Source organism: Pleurodeles waltl, chromosome 10 (genome assembly GCF_031143425.1).
Source record: "Pleurodeles waltl isolate 20211129_DDA chromosome 10, aPleWal1.hap1.20221129, whole genome shotgun sequence".
NCBI classification, from domain to species: Eukaryota; Metazoa; Chordata; class Amphibia; order Caudata; family Salamandridae; genus Pleurodeles; species Pleurodeles waltl.
In genome coordinates this window covers 593480300-593497047 of record NC_090449.1, presented here as the reverse complement: position 1 = coordinate 593497047, position 16748 = coordinate 593480300, and the positions used below count along the sequence as shown (strand labels likewise).

The following is a 16748-nucleotide window of genomic DNA, read 5'->3' as shown; positions in this document are numbered from 1 at the left end:
CTGGCAGCAGAGCAGTCCTCTTGGCAATAGGCAGCTGTAGAGACAGCAGCATCTGGTTACAAATCCCATGCAGTGTCTTAAAACATGGGGTCAGAGGCCCAGTACTTATACTCAAAAATGGCTTTGATGTAGGGGGTGAATTCAAAAGAACCCTCAGAAGTACACAACAATCCCTTTCAGCCCAGACCTGGCTCTAGAGGATCAGTAGGGGATAAATCAGCCCTTTGTGTGAGAGCAGGCTACAACCTATTGACATGTAAGTGTGAACACCTCTCCCTCTCCCTACCCAGGAAGACTATCAGAATGCAGATGTGTCCCTTGTCACTCTCAGCCCTTCCTGTGTTGTGGCTGTCTAGAGAGAACGCACAGAGTGTAGCTGTCACCCAGCACTAGATGTGTATTGGAGACAGACTGCAAAGCACAAAAACTGTAAGCAAGGAGAAATGCCCACTTTCTGGAAGTGGCATTTCTAAAATAGTAATATAAAATACAACTACACCAGTAAGTAGGATGTATCACTACCATTACAAACATACCAAACATGTTAAAGCTACTCCTTTCTAATCAGGAATTACCACTTAAAAGGGTATAAAGGAATCCCCAATGCTAACCTATTAGAGGAGCAGACCTCACAGTAGTGAAAAATGATTTTGGCTGCTTGTCACTACTAGGACATGCAAAACATAAAGGTGCATTTCCTATTTTTTACTTATACAGCACCTTGCCAATAGGGCTATCTAGGGCCTATCTTTGGGGTGACGTATGTGTAATAAAAAGAGAGTTTAAGGTTTGGCAAGTAATTTGAAATGCCAAGTCGAAGTGGCAGTAAACTGCAGACACAAGCACTGCAGAGGCAGGTCTGAGACATGTTTGAAAAGGCTATTTCTGTGGGTGGCACAATCAGTGCTGAATGCCCACTAGTAGCATTTAATTTACAGGCCCTAATTATATGGTGTACCACTTTTTAAGGGACTTACAAGTAAATCAAATTTTCCAAAATGGTGTAAACCAATTATACCATGTTTAGAGGAGAGAGCACATGCACTTTAGCACTGATTAGCACTGGTAAATTGCCCAGAGTCCTAAAGCCAAAACAAAGACGGTAAAAAAAATAAGAGGAGGAAGGCAAAATGTTTGAGATAACCCTGCTAAAGTCGAACAATAGAGCATGCACTAAGAGTGTAAGCTGATGTCACTAATAACCTTCTCAGTTGTTGGACAGTGACGTGAACCCATTGCGATATTTTCCCCCCCAATCGAAGTATTCCCATGGTGAGGGAAATTATGTGAGTGGCTTCTCCTTCTGATTTAGCAGTGACTCCATAAATAAGAGGCTTATCAATTACCATCCATCCCTAAATCAGGCTCCATTTCACTAGCCCTATGGGATGGTGAAATTACATCTTTTGATGGACCCTGAGAGAGAGGCCAGGGTCTGGACTCCATTTCCCTTGAGCAATACAGCTGCCTGCTGACAGTACAAATTCCTGGAGACACATATAGGGAAAGTGGTTGCAGTGCTTCGTAGGATGCAGTGAGAGAGGCCGGTGGCTGGACTCCATTTCCTTTGAGCAAGACAGCTGCCTGCTGTCAGCACACTTGGATGTAGGCACATAAAGGGAAAGTGATTGCCCTGCCGCGGGCTGGATTCCATTTCCCTTGAGCAACTCAGCTGCCTGCTGTCAGCACACGTGCCTGGAAGCACATAAAGGAAAAAGTGGTTGCCCTGTTGCGTGGGATGCTGTGAGAGAGACCAGGGGCTGGACTCCATTTCCCTTTAGCAATGCGGCTGCCTACTGACAGTACACGTGCTGGGTGGTGCATAAAGGGAAAGTAGTTTCCCCACTGCACAGGATGCTGTGAGAGAGGCTGTGGGCTGGACTCCATTTCCTTTGAGCAACACGGCTACCTGCTGTCAGCACAAGCACCTGGAGGCACATAAAGGAAAAGTGGTTGCCCTGTTGTGTGGGATGCTGTGAGAGAGACCAGAGACTGGACTCCAGTTCCCTTTAGCAATGTGGCTGCCTACTAACAGTTCACGTGCTGGGAGGTGCATAAAGGCAAAGTGGTTTCCCCACTGCACAGGATTCTGTGAGAGAGGCTGTGGGCTGGACTCCATTTTCTTTGAGCAACACGGCTACCTGCTGTCAGCACAAGCACCTGGAGGCACATAAAGGAAAGGTGGTTGCCCTGTTGCGTGGGATGCTGTGAGAGAGACCAGAGGCTGGACTCCATTTCCCTTGAGCAACACAGCTACCTGCTTTCAGCACATGCAGCGGAGGTTCAAAAAAGGAAAGTGGTTCCTCCACTGTCAGGACACTGTGAGAGAGGCCAATGGCTGGACTCCATTTCCCTTGAGCAACACGGCTGCCTGCTGTCAGCACATACCCCTGGAGGCGCATATAGAGAAAGTGGTTACAGCCCTGTGCAGGATGCTGTGAGAGAGGCCAGGGGGTGGACTCCATTTCCTTTGAGCAAGACAGCTGCCTGCCGACAGCACACGCAAATGGAGGCATATAAAGGGAAAGTGGATGCCCAGCTGCGCGGGATGCTGTGAGAGAGGCTGGGGACTCAGCTCTATTTCCTTAGAGCAACATGGCTGCCTGCCATCAGCACACACACCTAGAGGCGAATTAATGGAAAATGGTTGCCATGCTTCGGTGGAGGCTGCGAGAGAGCCTGGGGCTGGGCTTCATTTCCCTTGAGCAACACAGCTGCCTGCCGTCAGCACATATGCTTGGAGGCGCACAAAGGCAAAGTGGTTGCCCCGCTGCATGGGACACATGTGGGACATGCCTGGGTGTGTGCCCCAGTGAAGGCCAGGCCAGTACAGGCCTGTCTTAGCTTGTCACTGCCTGCCAGAGGCATGGCAGGGCCCATCCCCTTGGCAGATAATTTTCCATGTATGTCTTAATTTTGGTAACAGTATCGTCAGTCTGTCCATAGAAGGTAAGGAACCATCTAAAGATTATCAGTTAGCTGAGTTATTTTTTAGTCTGGTTTAGAGCACTTTTGAACGTTCCTTCTTAAGACATCATGGATAAAAGGAAGGCAAATGTGATGGGTGCTCTGAAATCTCAGCAACTGTTTTCACATCAACGTATAAACAATGATGATCTTTAGTAATAGGAGTGGACTTAGTATCTAACAAAATGAAAGTCACTGAGAGGTGCTTGTAACTGACAACAGAAGACTTGTCTTCATCACATGTGCCATTTTCTGCCACCTCTGCTACAGGTTATGTTCCTATTTGTTCTCGTATCGCATGGGGGGCATGATTCTCCTATTTTGAGGGCTCTGGAGAATGATGTTTTAGACTCTGTGGGTGTTGGTGTACAAACTGAGCAAATGGACAGCTCTTCTATTTCTCATGCCTCTCCAAGTGCAGGCCCTTTACCAAATGGAGGAAAAAGGCTTCCAAACTTCAATTGACACAGAATAAGCAATGCTTGGCTACACCAAGAAGTTTGGAAAGGGATTTGATAACATCACTGGCTGGTGACTTCTTAGATTGTATAAAGACATTTTTAAGGGAGCTTCTCGATTCTAAACTATCCCCAGTCTACGAACGTCTGTCTACTATTGACTATAAATTGTCCCAAATTATCAGTTCTGCTGAAGGGTGTGCATGCAAAAATGCCATTAGCCAGGCTAATGATCCCCCTCTGCAACAGCTGCAACAGCATAACTTAGCCCCAGTGGTGAGTTTACCTGATGGCACTGTTCAGTCCGGTAGCATGCAGAAGGAGTCACATGTGGGGGACGGACCACTTTAGACAGGGTAGACAAGTCGAGAAGAGACACCAGCATATCTCTTACCTCTTGTGATGTAGGGCCTTTAAATTCTTCACACAATTCTTTCAGTCAGGGTGTGAAGGGCCCACGGAGTCAAGTAGGGCAAGCACTTTTACTTGTTATAAATCTTCCTCCAGCTTCATGCCCCTATGTTTTAATTTTATCTAACATCCTACAGCTGCCACCAGGCCTACTTGTATCCCAAAGAGCTCCTAAGAATAGAGTGATTTTTGGTTGAACAGTTCTGTTAACTGTCAATGGGACTTGAATGCTGAAAGTTTGCTTGTCTGGAGGGTGGATATTATTGGGCTGGTAGAAAAAACGTATCCAGGGAATACTATTGTTGTGAATGTTCGAAATCCAGCTGTGGCAGGTGACATTTTGGAACAGGTTAGTAATGGCAGAGTGGACTTCAACCCCATAAACATTTTTATGCTAGGATTCTCCTTTAGGCAGCGCCCCTGAGAGGTATTTGGCGTAGGGCTCCCAATCATCATTATACTGCCCATTGTATGAATCCTCCTTTATCTCTTAGTAACAAATTTATGATGCTATCCGGTATTGAGCGTAATGGCTGACTTTTTGAAGGTAGCCTTTCACAGCCTTTGAATTTTCATAGGTTAGGGGTAGCAAGCAGGTTGATGTTTCTAATTTTGGTGAACAGGTTGTCTGAAATGTGGAGGAGGTGACCATTGAGCGTACACAGCCCAATGACGCTCAAATTACTTCTTCTTTGCAATTGGTTGTTGCCCCTAGTTGTGACATCGCACATATGGACACCGGTGGGGATATCTTTGGTATCTCCCGACCAGCCCACGCACCCACCCCCATTGTTTCTAAGGCTGGCTGTAAGTGCTTGTTTTCAAATGTTGCTGGGCTCTCCAGCAAACTGGATAGTGCTGAGTGGCACAAACTTATGCCGAATTATAGCATTGTTTGTTTACAGGAGACCTGGTCCCGAGACACAGTTTTTATAAACAGGTTCTTTTCGATCCAGAGCCCGGCCATCCCTTCCAGTGGGGGCCATCATAAAGGGAGTTTACTGACTTTGATCTCACTTTCTATGGGCTGGATAGTTGTTAAAAAGTATTGTAACTCTTCTCACTTTCAGATTATGATTTTGAGATCCAACTATGGGGAGACCTTGGATGTGATAAATTTTTACCATTGGAATTTTGTGACTACATAGACTGACAGTCATCTTCCTCAATCATGCTTTGGATGAAATGTTGTGTGATTTTAACATGGATCATGTCATAATTTGGGGTGGGGATTTTAATTGTAAATTATGTCCAATTGCTAAGAATGTTCTTTGTGGGGAGATTTGTGGTGATGTGGCAGACTTTGTACATTTCAAACATACGCCTTGTGGAGACCATCTAAATGCTTTTTTGAATAAGTGGGCAATGTTCATTACAATTGATTTAGCAGGTGCAAGCCCCACAGGGGATGTTAAGTATTTTTGGATCTGTGAAGGGCAGCCTAATTGGTTTTATCACCTTACCATTAACTTGTAGATTTAGGACTTATGATTTTGCCATTTTAACTAGGTCTTTAAGTGACCATTACCCATTGTCAGTTTCCCTCGCTATTGGAGGCCCAGGTCACCAAGCTGCCATCAATTCCCCCTACTCCTCTCTCATCGGAATAAGGGGATCTCATGTAAATGGGCATCACTGCATCCTCAGGTAGCCCTGAGAGATCTTTTACAGTTGAAAAGGGTGGGGTTTATGGTATGCCTGGATTCTGAGGCTAATTCTAATCTTGTTTTGCAGGCTTTTTGGCCCTCTTAACTTGCAAGGAAAGGTCAAGAGCCCCAAAGGTGGTTTGATTCAAGGTGTGCAAAAGCCCATATCGATCTTATTTTTGCCTGGAAACAAGTCTCTAGAGATAAGATGATCGTGAGAGCTTGTAGGACAAATTACAAATCAGTAATTACTGAAAGGAAGAATGTGATCAGGAGAGAAGCCTGTGGAAAGTTGCATATTGCTACAAATAGTAATGATACCAGACTTTTTTGGGAAGTGGTAAATGTTCCTTCTTTTTCTGACACTCGTAACACTACCATTGATGTGGTTATTCCCCCAAGAATTTGGGTGGAACATTTCTTGAAGCTTTATGGAAGTAATTTAGGTGAGGTCAGTCTTTTAGGCCTTTATGATCGCCAGCATATCTAAGCAGGTGCCATGCTGCCAAGCCTATCGCTAAATTAGATATTTTCTACCCTAGCAAGGTGTGCAAGAAATAATGTCCCCGGGCCAGATGTGGTGCCTGTTAAAATGTTAAAATTTCTTGATAATCCTAATCTTTGGGCGCCAATTCTTACTAATGTATTAAGCTTGGCGGTTCTATATGGTCCCCCGAAGTCCTGGTCGAGTGCAATTATTGTGCCTATATTTAAAAAAGATGATAGGGAACATCATTGTTGTTACTACCCTATTTCGCTCATTGATTCTACTAGCAATATTTGGGGTAGACTTTTGCGGAATAGGCTTGAATCATAGGTGATGGCTGCTTAACTGAAATTCAGTATGTCTTTACAAAAGCCCTGGGTACAGTGGCACAGTGTCTCATACTCCATCTCATTATTAGCACATATACTTTGGACAAGAAAGGTCGATTACATCTTGCTTTTCTGGACTTGACCTCTGCATTTGATTTGGTAAACAGAGGCAAGGTTTGGAATAAGATGCTAGCAATGGGTATTGATGAATCATTGCCTCTTTACCTTGCAAAGCTACATGAGGATATAACGGGTTATGTCAGATATAGAGAAGAAGGGGAATGTACAGACCCTATTAAGATGTCATGTGGTGTGAGGCATGGGTGTAGGTTTGCCCTCTTTTTATTCTGCCTCTACATTAATGATTAGACAAGTGTCTGAAAGAGGCTGAAAGAGATTCACCAAGGGTGTGTGCCAAGATAATTCCTGCTCTTCTTTACTCTGACGACTGGGAATTGATGTCTAGGAGAGGGTCTGGGCTCAAAAAGCACTTAAACAAATTTATTTCTTTTATGGGTAATTTGGGCCTGAAGGCGAACTCGGACAAGTCCCATGAAATGGTTATGGGTGATGCTCGAAGGGGCCTGAAATCATACCATATCAGTGGTTAGCACATTTACATACCTAGGCCTCTCTTTTGATAGTAAAAGCAACTGCCCTCATCTTATTGACACTAGGTGCTTACGATTAGTTCAAACTATGGAGGATCTTTTTATGTTTTGCAAAAACCTGGGGTCTAGACCCTTAGACACTATGCAGGCCATGTATGAGCATGGTGCCGCTCGACAGTCATCTATGGGGTGGGTTTGTGGGGCTACAGGGATTCCTCTAAGTTACAAGTGAAAGAAAATGTCTTTTTGAGGAGGCTCTTTTCAGTCCCTAACAGCTTGTCAGGTTATTTGTGTCAGACAGAGTTAGGCATCTACCCTTTGGAAGATCATATTGGACTGGCCCCAGTAATGCTGTGGCATTCAGTTTGCACTAAAGATGAGACCCTCTTAACCAGGAAATAGTGCAAGACTGCCTACTTTTAGAGAAAGTTAAAGGATCCCTTGGATTAATTACAGGAAAGACCTTTTGGCAACCTTGAGCAGAGCTGATTGTTTTGTTGTAACAACCAATTTGGCACTGGTACCTAGGCGGCAGCTGAAGCAAGATCTTTTGAGCCTGTTTGTCGCACGTACAGTGTCTACCATGAGGGGCAAAAGGATGGTGGAGGAGTATTCTCCACTGTTCACCCCGGAGGCTATTGAGCCATACCTGCTTTATCCATTGGAACATCATCAAAGGTTCCATCTTATCAGATTCAGGTTTAGTATTGCTCATCTCTTAGTTGCCTACCAGAGCAATGTGTGTTAGGAGTCCGCCCTTGATTCCTGTCCCTGTGACTCTGATTTTTCAAAGTTTCTGTTGCACTTTATATTTGTTTGCACTTCATATTATGTGTACAGGAAAAAGATTGTATTAACGATGCTAAAAAGTTTGAAAATTAGGTGATGTAGACCTGCCTTATTTTATCTTCAGCTTTTACAGTCCGAAAGCATACGTTTGAGTATTTATAAGTTTATTTCTGCTGCTGTGAGACTTAGAGGTTTGGTGGGGAAGTAACAGTCGCATGATTGTCCACACATGAAATGTACTGATGGATCTTCTTAATTGTATTCTTTTATTATGATCATGATATATTTTAATGTTGTCCTGTCTTTTACGTTTTTTTAACCGAACAAAGAATTATTGACCGACTGATATCTTTTTATGCCTCCAATGAGCAGACTAGTGTTATTTTGAACCACACACACGTTGTTATGCATTTATGGTGCTTGCATTATTACACAGCATCATTACTACAGTGGAATTGAGGACCGAGGTTCTGGCCTTCTTATGTTTTTGCTTAATGGAAAGAAGGGGATGTTTTCTTGTTTTTTCTGAGAAAGTATCTGCAACCTGTTTTAGATGAGGTTGAACATAGAAAATCATGGTGAGGAGTGTCAATGAGAGCAACTAATCCACAGAACTTGTATGGAATATATTTTCTGTAGATGGTTTAAATGGGTTCAAAGTATAACTTTGCACTGAAACTTTACAACGCTGCTCAGGGTGAGTCAAGCACATCTGCAACCTAAACCTGTAAAAATGATGTTATCTGTGAGATCTGACCAACCACCTGATCTAGGAGTTTAATTTTCAATCTAAATTTATGTTTGCAAAATTGCCCACAACATGAAATTGTACACTACAAGGAAAGGGCCTAAAACATAGAACTTAGCTCACTCTTTCAACATACTTAGATTGGGATTTTTGTAGGAATGTAAATGTGTCTTTGAGGACTTTGTTGGTTTTATTTTTATTTTAAATGTGCACAAATCATCATAAGCACAAATCAAAAAGACGACTTCTGCTGCCTGAAGGCTGATATAAAGTAGGACTTCTATACACATAACTAGTTGTTTGTATTTAGACCTTTAAATTGAAATTATTCACTTCAAAAGTAGCATTAACCATCTATTCTGCTAAGTCGAATACATTTGCTAAAGGGCATTTGGTATATTAAAAAACATGCGGAAAGTAAGTCAGATATTTGTTTATTGAGCTGTTTTCACTGTAGCCTTATAGTCCACTGCAGAGGGCTTTACCAGTTGGTAAAGACCCTGAGCCTGAGCTATAGGCCCTGAGTCAGAGGCTCAGGCCTATAATGAGGGAGAGGGTCTTTGACAACCACTTTTGCCTGAGACAGAATGGCTGTAAGGCTATTAGAACATTCCACCCATTGAAGGTAGACTGTTATAAAATAAAAAAGGAGAAACAGAAAGATACACATTGGAATGTTGGTACAAAAGGCACCTGCCAATATTAGCTCTGTGTCCTTTTCATTGTCTTCAACATTCTGGTGTTCTAATAAGTAATAAAGCAATGTATCCCGCAAGAACAATTGATCCCGGTGCCCCTGGGCAAGGAGGTGCCAGTAGTGGTATTTTTCATTATAATACTGGTGTAAAGAATCAAACTTTGTATTCTTCATTGACCCCTCTTACTCATTGTTCAAACTGTGCAGAGTAACTTGCTACTCATCCAAAAAAAGCACTTAACTCTTCATCAGGGGTATAAAGCACTATGTAAATGCAATTGCAAATCAATGCAAAGTATATTTTTGGCATGATGCTTTAGGTGCTTGTCAGCAGAACATGGGTGCAGAAAGTCATCTTTTCAAAAAACCTTTTAGTTTCATAGCGCACCATTTTTTTCTAGGCAAGAGAAATTCACAAGTCGAGCTTTGCTATGTTGTAGCTGTACTTAAAAAGTCAAATTTTTTACAGTACACAGTGCAGGAAATACACAATTGCATTTCCAAAGCCCAATCATTATTATTTTATATAAGTGCTGGGAGTTTAGGTGATTTGCCCAGAAACCAAGATCTTGAGCTGACTCAGAAACTCGAAACAGGGTTTGTATCGGCAAACCAAAAGCAGTCCTTGCAAAAATGCTCAAACCAACCCCGATCCCATTGTCGCTCCTTCTCTGATCGCTTTCTCTCTACCTTCCCCCTGCCCTTCCTTTCTTTCTTTCTGTCTTTCATTCTTTCTCTTGAATCCTCCAAGTGCTTGCTGCAGTTAGCCTGGGGGAGTTGTGGAAAAGTAACAAAGGCACCAGGATTGGCTCTAGGGTTTTGAAAAACAGCCTCAAAAGGCACCAGCCCACTGAGGTATCACCCGAAAGAGAATGGTTGAATAAATAATTTTAAGAGCAGGCATTGGCCTACTCTTAAAAAATAAATTTTAAATGTTTCATTTTTCTGTTTTAAATGCATCCCATTTTCATTTAAGGAAAACAGACTCCATTTCACGGAAAAATGCTTTATTCAAAACAATCACAGAAATGGTGGACCAATAATCCCTGCAGGCCACCATCCTTGTGATGACAGTGAATACTAGTGGGTCACAAATTACAACCTACCTCATTACTATGCATGAGGTAGGTCTATTTGAGACCCTCTAGGAATTGCCAATGAAACTCAAAAGAGTTTAATACATTGGGATTAGCGATTTCCTAATTGTAATGCGCAGGAAATCACATTTAAGAAATCGCTATTCCCAATCTCAGTACATCTGACCCCTAGTTCCCTAGTTCCAAAGACGTTAGGTCATGCTCCTTGGCTTATTTTATCGCATATGTGAACATGTACCTCGTTGTTTAGCCATAAATATCTGTTATTGTTCACATTCTGCCTAATTATTTTTACTATACACTTGATCGATTCATATTATAACGTATATGTTACATAGTACGGTTGGTGCACAACATCTAACACTGAATGAAAGACCAAAGACACATTACTTTAATCTTTAACAATATTATTGTATTGCAGTAACAACATGAAAACTGCACAAAACCAACAACCTTTCCCAGTATTTTTATTTCTATACAATACCCCTGCTTTTCAGGTGACAAGAGCTAAATCTCTCCTGTGTGTTCCAGCTACAATGCATATACACCCACAATCATGTGTGCAAACTATGGCCCAGATTTAAGAGGGCCTATGAGGCCAATATCGCCACAGTAGATTTACAAAGTGGCGCAATGCATGCACTGTGCCACTTTGTAACCTCTTGCGCCACATTATGCCTGCGCCAAGCATAATGTATGCAGGGGGGCATTCTCCTGTTTGGGGGGGGGGGTTTGAAATAATGTCACAAAGAAATCTAAAAGATTTCTTTGTGCCATTTTTTGTGGCATTTTTAACACCTGCTCAGAACAGGCGTTATAAGGGGCACACCATTGGTTATAATCGGCACCTATGTAGTGTTCAGAGTTAGTGCCAACATTTTGGAGGCTCCTTTTCATCAATAGCATGTACAATTTTGACACTATTGACCCCTACCGTGAGCCATGGTGAGCTGTATTTTAAATACGGTGCACACATGGTGGCGGTAGGGGGCACTAAGGGGCTCAAGAAAAGTGGTGCTGCACTAGGTGCAGCGCCACTTTTCTTAAATCTGCCCCTAAATATTCTGTCCGATTGTGTTTGTGATGTTTGTATGGCTCACAAACAGAAAGAGACACAATAAAAATAACAGGATTGTATTGCATTAAAAGAGTTAAAATAATATGCCTTTATATCTATTGGTTGTCATAATATATATCTGTAGCAGGCAAAATTTACAAAATGTACATCCTGCCCTTACACAGACACAGAAGAAAAGAAAGTTATTTTTTCTTTCTCTATTAGTAGCAGAATCTAAAAAAATGTGCCTTCCGGTATTTAGAGTTAACAAGTAAGAAATAAAACATGTTAATTTAGGACCATGATTTCTGAATGTGTGGCCTGAAGTGAATAACAAATACCAAATGTGTGGGGCAATACAATCTTTCCTTTTTGGACGTTGTGAGGACTATTTCCTTTTTTAAATAAAAAATAGTTGCCACTAAAGGCTGGGTTCTGACCGGCTGAATTGATGTCTTTGTCGAGGATGGTATTACCCTATGAAAACCACCTGCGTCTCGACTTCCAAAGCTCTCTTCGTGCATTCAAGTTTGTTTTACATATGTACTGCACAGTCTTATAGCAAACACTGACTTACTTACCAGAAGTACAAGAATAACGGGTCCTTGATAAATGTAGTCAATATACTTTCCTGGTTCCTTTCCAAACCAGCATCTGCAAACACATTCAGCTATTGGTTACTCGTTTATTTCACAGGTCAAATGATTTTCATCGCATTTCTATTGCAGTCCAAATATTAACAAACAAAACATTTTAAGACATAATCACCAATGGCATCATCCAATATATTCAACTGCCTCAGTGTTGCTAGTCTCACTTTTACAAATGTATATATAATTACATAAATATGTCATTATTGAATATATATGTGTTAATAATGTTTAGAAGACACTTTAGAATTTCTTCATTTTTAAAACTTAGATTTTTGACGGACATCAAAACTTTATGTTACAAGGGATGTATTTTGGTACAATATTTTCATTTGCTTTTTACCTTATATTTTTCTCATGGAGAGATGGCTGGGCAATGCTTGTAATGGTTATTGATCGCTCCAGGCCCATTTTTACTTTGACTTCTAGTGCAAATACAAACAATTCTCTTTACCCAGCAATACATGTTGACCAATCACCAAGAGCAGGGATTACAAATTGTTTTATAGTATTATGATGTCAGCTTGTGCTTTAAGGCCCTTTTTAACATCATTCGACAGAGGTCCCTTTAAGACTTAACATTATCTTCTTCTTTCACTGTCGTTTTTCCCAAAGAGCTAACATAACCTTTACACTGCTTCAGGCTATGTATCACAGAATTTAAAAGTATTACATTGTCAGGATGCTGATTTTTAGATAGTGTCGTAGTGTAGCTAAAGGCTTTTATACACTACGGAAAAGCTTCCCTTTTATATCCATTATTTAAGTTTAGTTAGCCACAAAAAGGGAAAAGGCAGAGACCGGTAATAAATTGTGTAGTGTGGCACAACCAAGTGGGACTGAGGTTTGTAAAAACACAGATAATTTTTAAAACAGTTAAGAAAAAATAATGTCCTGTACAAATAAAAGGAACTAGTCCAACTTTGGTAACGTACTACCTAGAACCCAGTACCGATACGTAGGGAGTCACGGGAAGCAAAACGGTGCTACCAGGGAAAACTTTAGGAAACATACATTAGGAAATTCGTATAAGAACCAAATGAAGGCGATTCGGAATAGTTCCCATTAATGTTTACAATACAGTAAGATGAAAAACAGTAAACTCTGGATGACCTAGGATCAGCAGAAAGGATATTTCTGGCGAAAGTGATGAAGCATAGTCAAAATGCTAAAGGAGGATTTATCGTCCCTGTTTAAAGAGAGGGGTTATTTTCTCCTTTTTTAAGCACTTAAATTTCTAGTAGCATTTGCTTGTGTATGAGGTTTTTCACATGTTAATAATGACCTCAGCTAGGCTTCAAGATATTCTCAGTTGGTTCTCTAAAAGTTTCAGACTTAAATTACCATGTATTCTTTGTGTTTAACTTCCCAAAGACAACACATAATGGGAACAAATTAGTATCCACACAAAGTCTTGGGTGGTCAGGCCACACAGGCATCAAATATCAAAAGCTATGTTGCCACAGATGTTGTACGGATCAGATTTGTTCTAAAGCCTAAAGTAGCTGCCATCAGTCCTAGAAATCGAGACCACGTCCTTATCCAGTCTCAGTCTCAAGGAGCTGGGCTAAACTGAATCCCATTGAAGTTCCCTAGGCTTTCTCAAGCCATGTTCTTTCCTTAAGCACAGAGGGTGCTGCCACCATTTGTTCTTCATGGATTCTTCTTAGATCCCACTATTTCAATTAGAGATCTCCATTCTTGCTGAACACAGCCCATAGCTCCTTGGCTGAATGACAATCTGAGGGAATCTTATACGTCAATGTAGGGCCCTTGTGCACACCTGGGGAATTTGTTATGACCCATTCCTTAGCAAATTTCCCCCACCACATCACTATCCTCACTTAAGATTCCTTAATTACAGTATCAAATCAGTTTTTCTAGTGCCATTTTGTATCTTATCACAGTAAGCATCTCTAACCTGCTCCATGCTTCAAGATCTTCTTAATCGCTTTCACTTCAGACTACAACAATTTCCTGCAGTATGGGAAAAGTCCATCACTGTTTCTTTCTTGAAGAAATCCTGACTAGATCCCAGCCATTCTAACCAACAGCAGGCCTATTCTCTCTTGACTTTCACCAGCAAAATAATTGAAAAGTATGTCAATACTTTGCTCTCATAGTATCTTGAAGAAAAATGCTCCTTGATCCATCATAATCCGAATATGGGCCACAGCACAGTACAGAAAGAGCCCTTTTAGCAGTAACAGAACATCTTTGTGCTATCCTGGATCAGGGTAGTACAACTGTACTTATACTCCACAATCTGTCATGTTTGCTTGATATCATTGCACACTCTACTCTGAGCAATTGCCCATGTGAATTAGAGATCTGTATGTTCACTTTAATATGGTTATCCTCTTGTATCTGTTAGATTTCAAATTGATATGTTAAACCTTTCACCCTGATCCCTGACATTGACACAATTTAACAAATGGCTGGTTGGTTTACTGTTTAAGTTTCTAGGGCCAGCAGTGTCCTAAACCAGTGATGAGTAGGGGAAGTTATGAGTGGTAAAACTGGGTCTATCAGCTCTAGAATCTCAAAATGTAATGCAACTGTTACTAGGCCTGTCAGCCTTAGGGTGGTCTTCACCAAAACATTTTGCCTTCTCCACCCGTGTTTTGCTAAATTTGTTGTTGTTGGCCTTAGGACTCTATGCATTTTACCACTGCTAGCCAGAGCTAAAGAGCTCGTGCTCACTTCCTAAACCCCGGTAAAATTGGCTTATACCTAATTGGCATATTTAACTAACTTATAAGTCACTAGAAAAGTGGTACACCATATACCTAGGGCTAAAATAAAATGAAGCTAGTGAGTCCGCAGCACACATTGTGCCACCCAATTAAGTAACCCTTTAAAACATGTTTCAGGCCTGCCATTGTAGTCTATATGTAGTTTTAAAATACCAATTTGACCTGGTAAAATAAATCCCTTGCCTGGCCATAAACTTCCTTTTTAATACCTATGTCACCCTTACAGTAGACTCTAAACAGCCCATTGTGACTGCAGGGAGACTGGTACCAAGGCAGGGTGGCAGGGAATTCCAGATCTTGCCGTGAAGGGATGAGGAGAGGGTGGGGGGGGGGCTCCAGATGTTTCTTTCACTTCAAAGCTGGAACCATGTAGAAAAATAGAACCCTCAAACCCACTCTTCAGTTCACTTCTGGACCTTGACCTGTGGACCTAGAGAAAGACTCTGAGTACTGCCTTGTTGGCTGTGGTCTGCTGTGTAGTTCAGAGGACTGCTGTACTGCACCAAGAGGACTGTCCTACTGCCTGAAGCCTGCCCTGTGCCCCCAAAGGACTGCCCTGGTGCTGTAGACCTACTTTCCTGCTTGAACCCAAGATTTCCAGATTGACTCAAAGGGCTAGTTGGCTGGCATCCTGATCAGGGCCTCAGCAACAGAAAAGGCTTCAAACATCTTGATCCCACACCTGGACCTGGCCTAAGTGAGTCCCAATCATTCAAGTGGTGCCTCTTCAATCCTGGACATTTGAAAATGGTGCTGTAGGTGCCCAGATATGCCAAATCCCAAACTTGTGACCAAAAACATTTGCTAAGAGGAGACCAAGACCTACATGGCCAACAATTCACCCAAGGTTCATTGATGGTTGGTCTGACTTCGCATTAGCTTCTGCTACATTCATCTCTGTAGCAACAAATCCTGTTCAGCTGCTCCTGGCTGAAGGAGTACCCATCCTCACTGAGCCAGTCCCACTAGTGATCTTTGACATTCAAAATAGAGGCAAAGGGCGTGATTTAGATATTGGCAAACAGGTTATTCCCTCAAAACGGTGATGGATATCCCTTTCTCCGACTTCTAAATTCTGTTTTTTCCAATGGAATTTCGATTTAGTGGGATGGGATATCCGTCACCGTTGTCACTAGTAATCCGTTTGCCAATATCTAAATCAGGCCCTGATTCTGAATGAAGAAGTCTTCACCATGACCTCTTCCAGTTGCTCCTCAATGACGACACCTTCACTTTGGACACCGCCGGCTGCTTTGCTCAGAAGAACTTTATTGTCTCAGATATTTTCCTTCTAAATTTCTTATGAGTCCAAACGTAAGTGGAGGCTGGGCCCATCCCTCTTTATGTATCTGACCAGAGATCCATTGCAGTCAGCCATCATTTTTGACTTTGTCCCATTGTTACGCAGCAAGATCCACGATTGGAGCTTTGATCATTTAGGTGCTATTTTTCACTTAAACTTTAAAGATTCATAACTATGGTTCTACTGATTTGATTTTTGTTGTTCTGGAGTCAAATGATTTGCTAAAATGTACATTAGTTTTCTAAATTGGTGTGGGATTTTTTGTGTTGTGATTTCACTTTATTATTATTGTTAAAGTGCTGCATGAATACATTATACATTGCCTTGAAGTTGAGCCTGACTGCTTTTTGCCAAGCTACCAGACTTAAAGCATCGGGTAGCTTGGTGACTTCTTGGGATGAACCCGGACAAGGACTGTGACTGTTACTGAAGAACGGCTCACAACCCCTCAACCAACAACCCAATTTCTCACAACTGTGTTTCTTCCTTTTCCCTCTTGAACAAATATCTATTTGAGAGTGATGCAGGCTCACTTCGGCATTACAGTTCTGACTCCGGAGTCCAAGTATTTGGGTACAAGAGGCCATCTGTCAAATGAAACCTCTAGCAGGAAATGTTCATGGTCTCCTCTCATTTCATCTGCATTCATAAAGACGAAGGTTGACCTTATCAATTAATATTAAGGGAAACTACAGTCTAGAATTGCATTTCAACCATATGTAGATAAGCAAAGATTGAGTGG

The 16748-nt window shown here is 41.7% G+C and overlaps 1 protein-coding gene across 2 annotated transcripts in view; it reads right to left on the bottom strand.

Moving 5' to 3' along the window:
- Positions 1–16748, bottom strand: part of CRHR2 (corticotropin releasing hormone receptor 2) — a 1806030-nt gene that overhangs the window by 290555 nt on the left and 1498727 nt on the right. For both annotated transcript variants that reach the window (XM_069211048.1, XM_069211050.1), the window contains one exon: positions 11879–11951. In XM_069211048.1, the coding sequence (XP_069067149.1) occupies positions 11879–11951 (73 nt within the window). The remainder of the gene's footprint in view (positions 1–11878; positions 11952–16748) is intronic.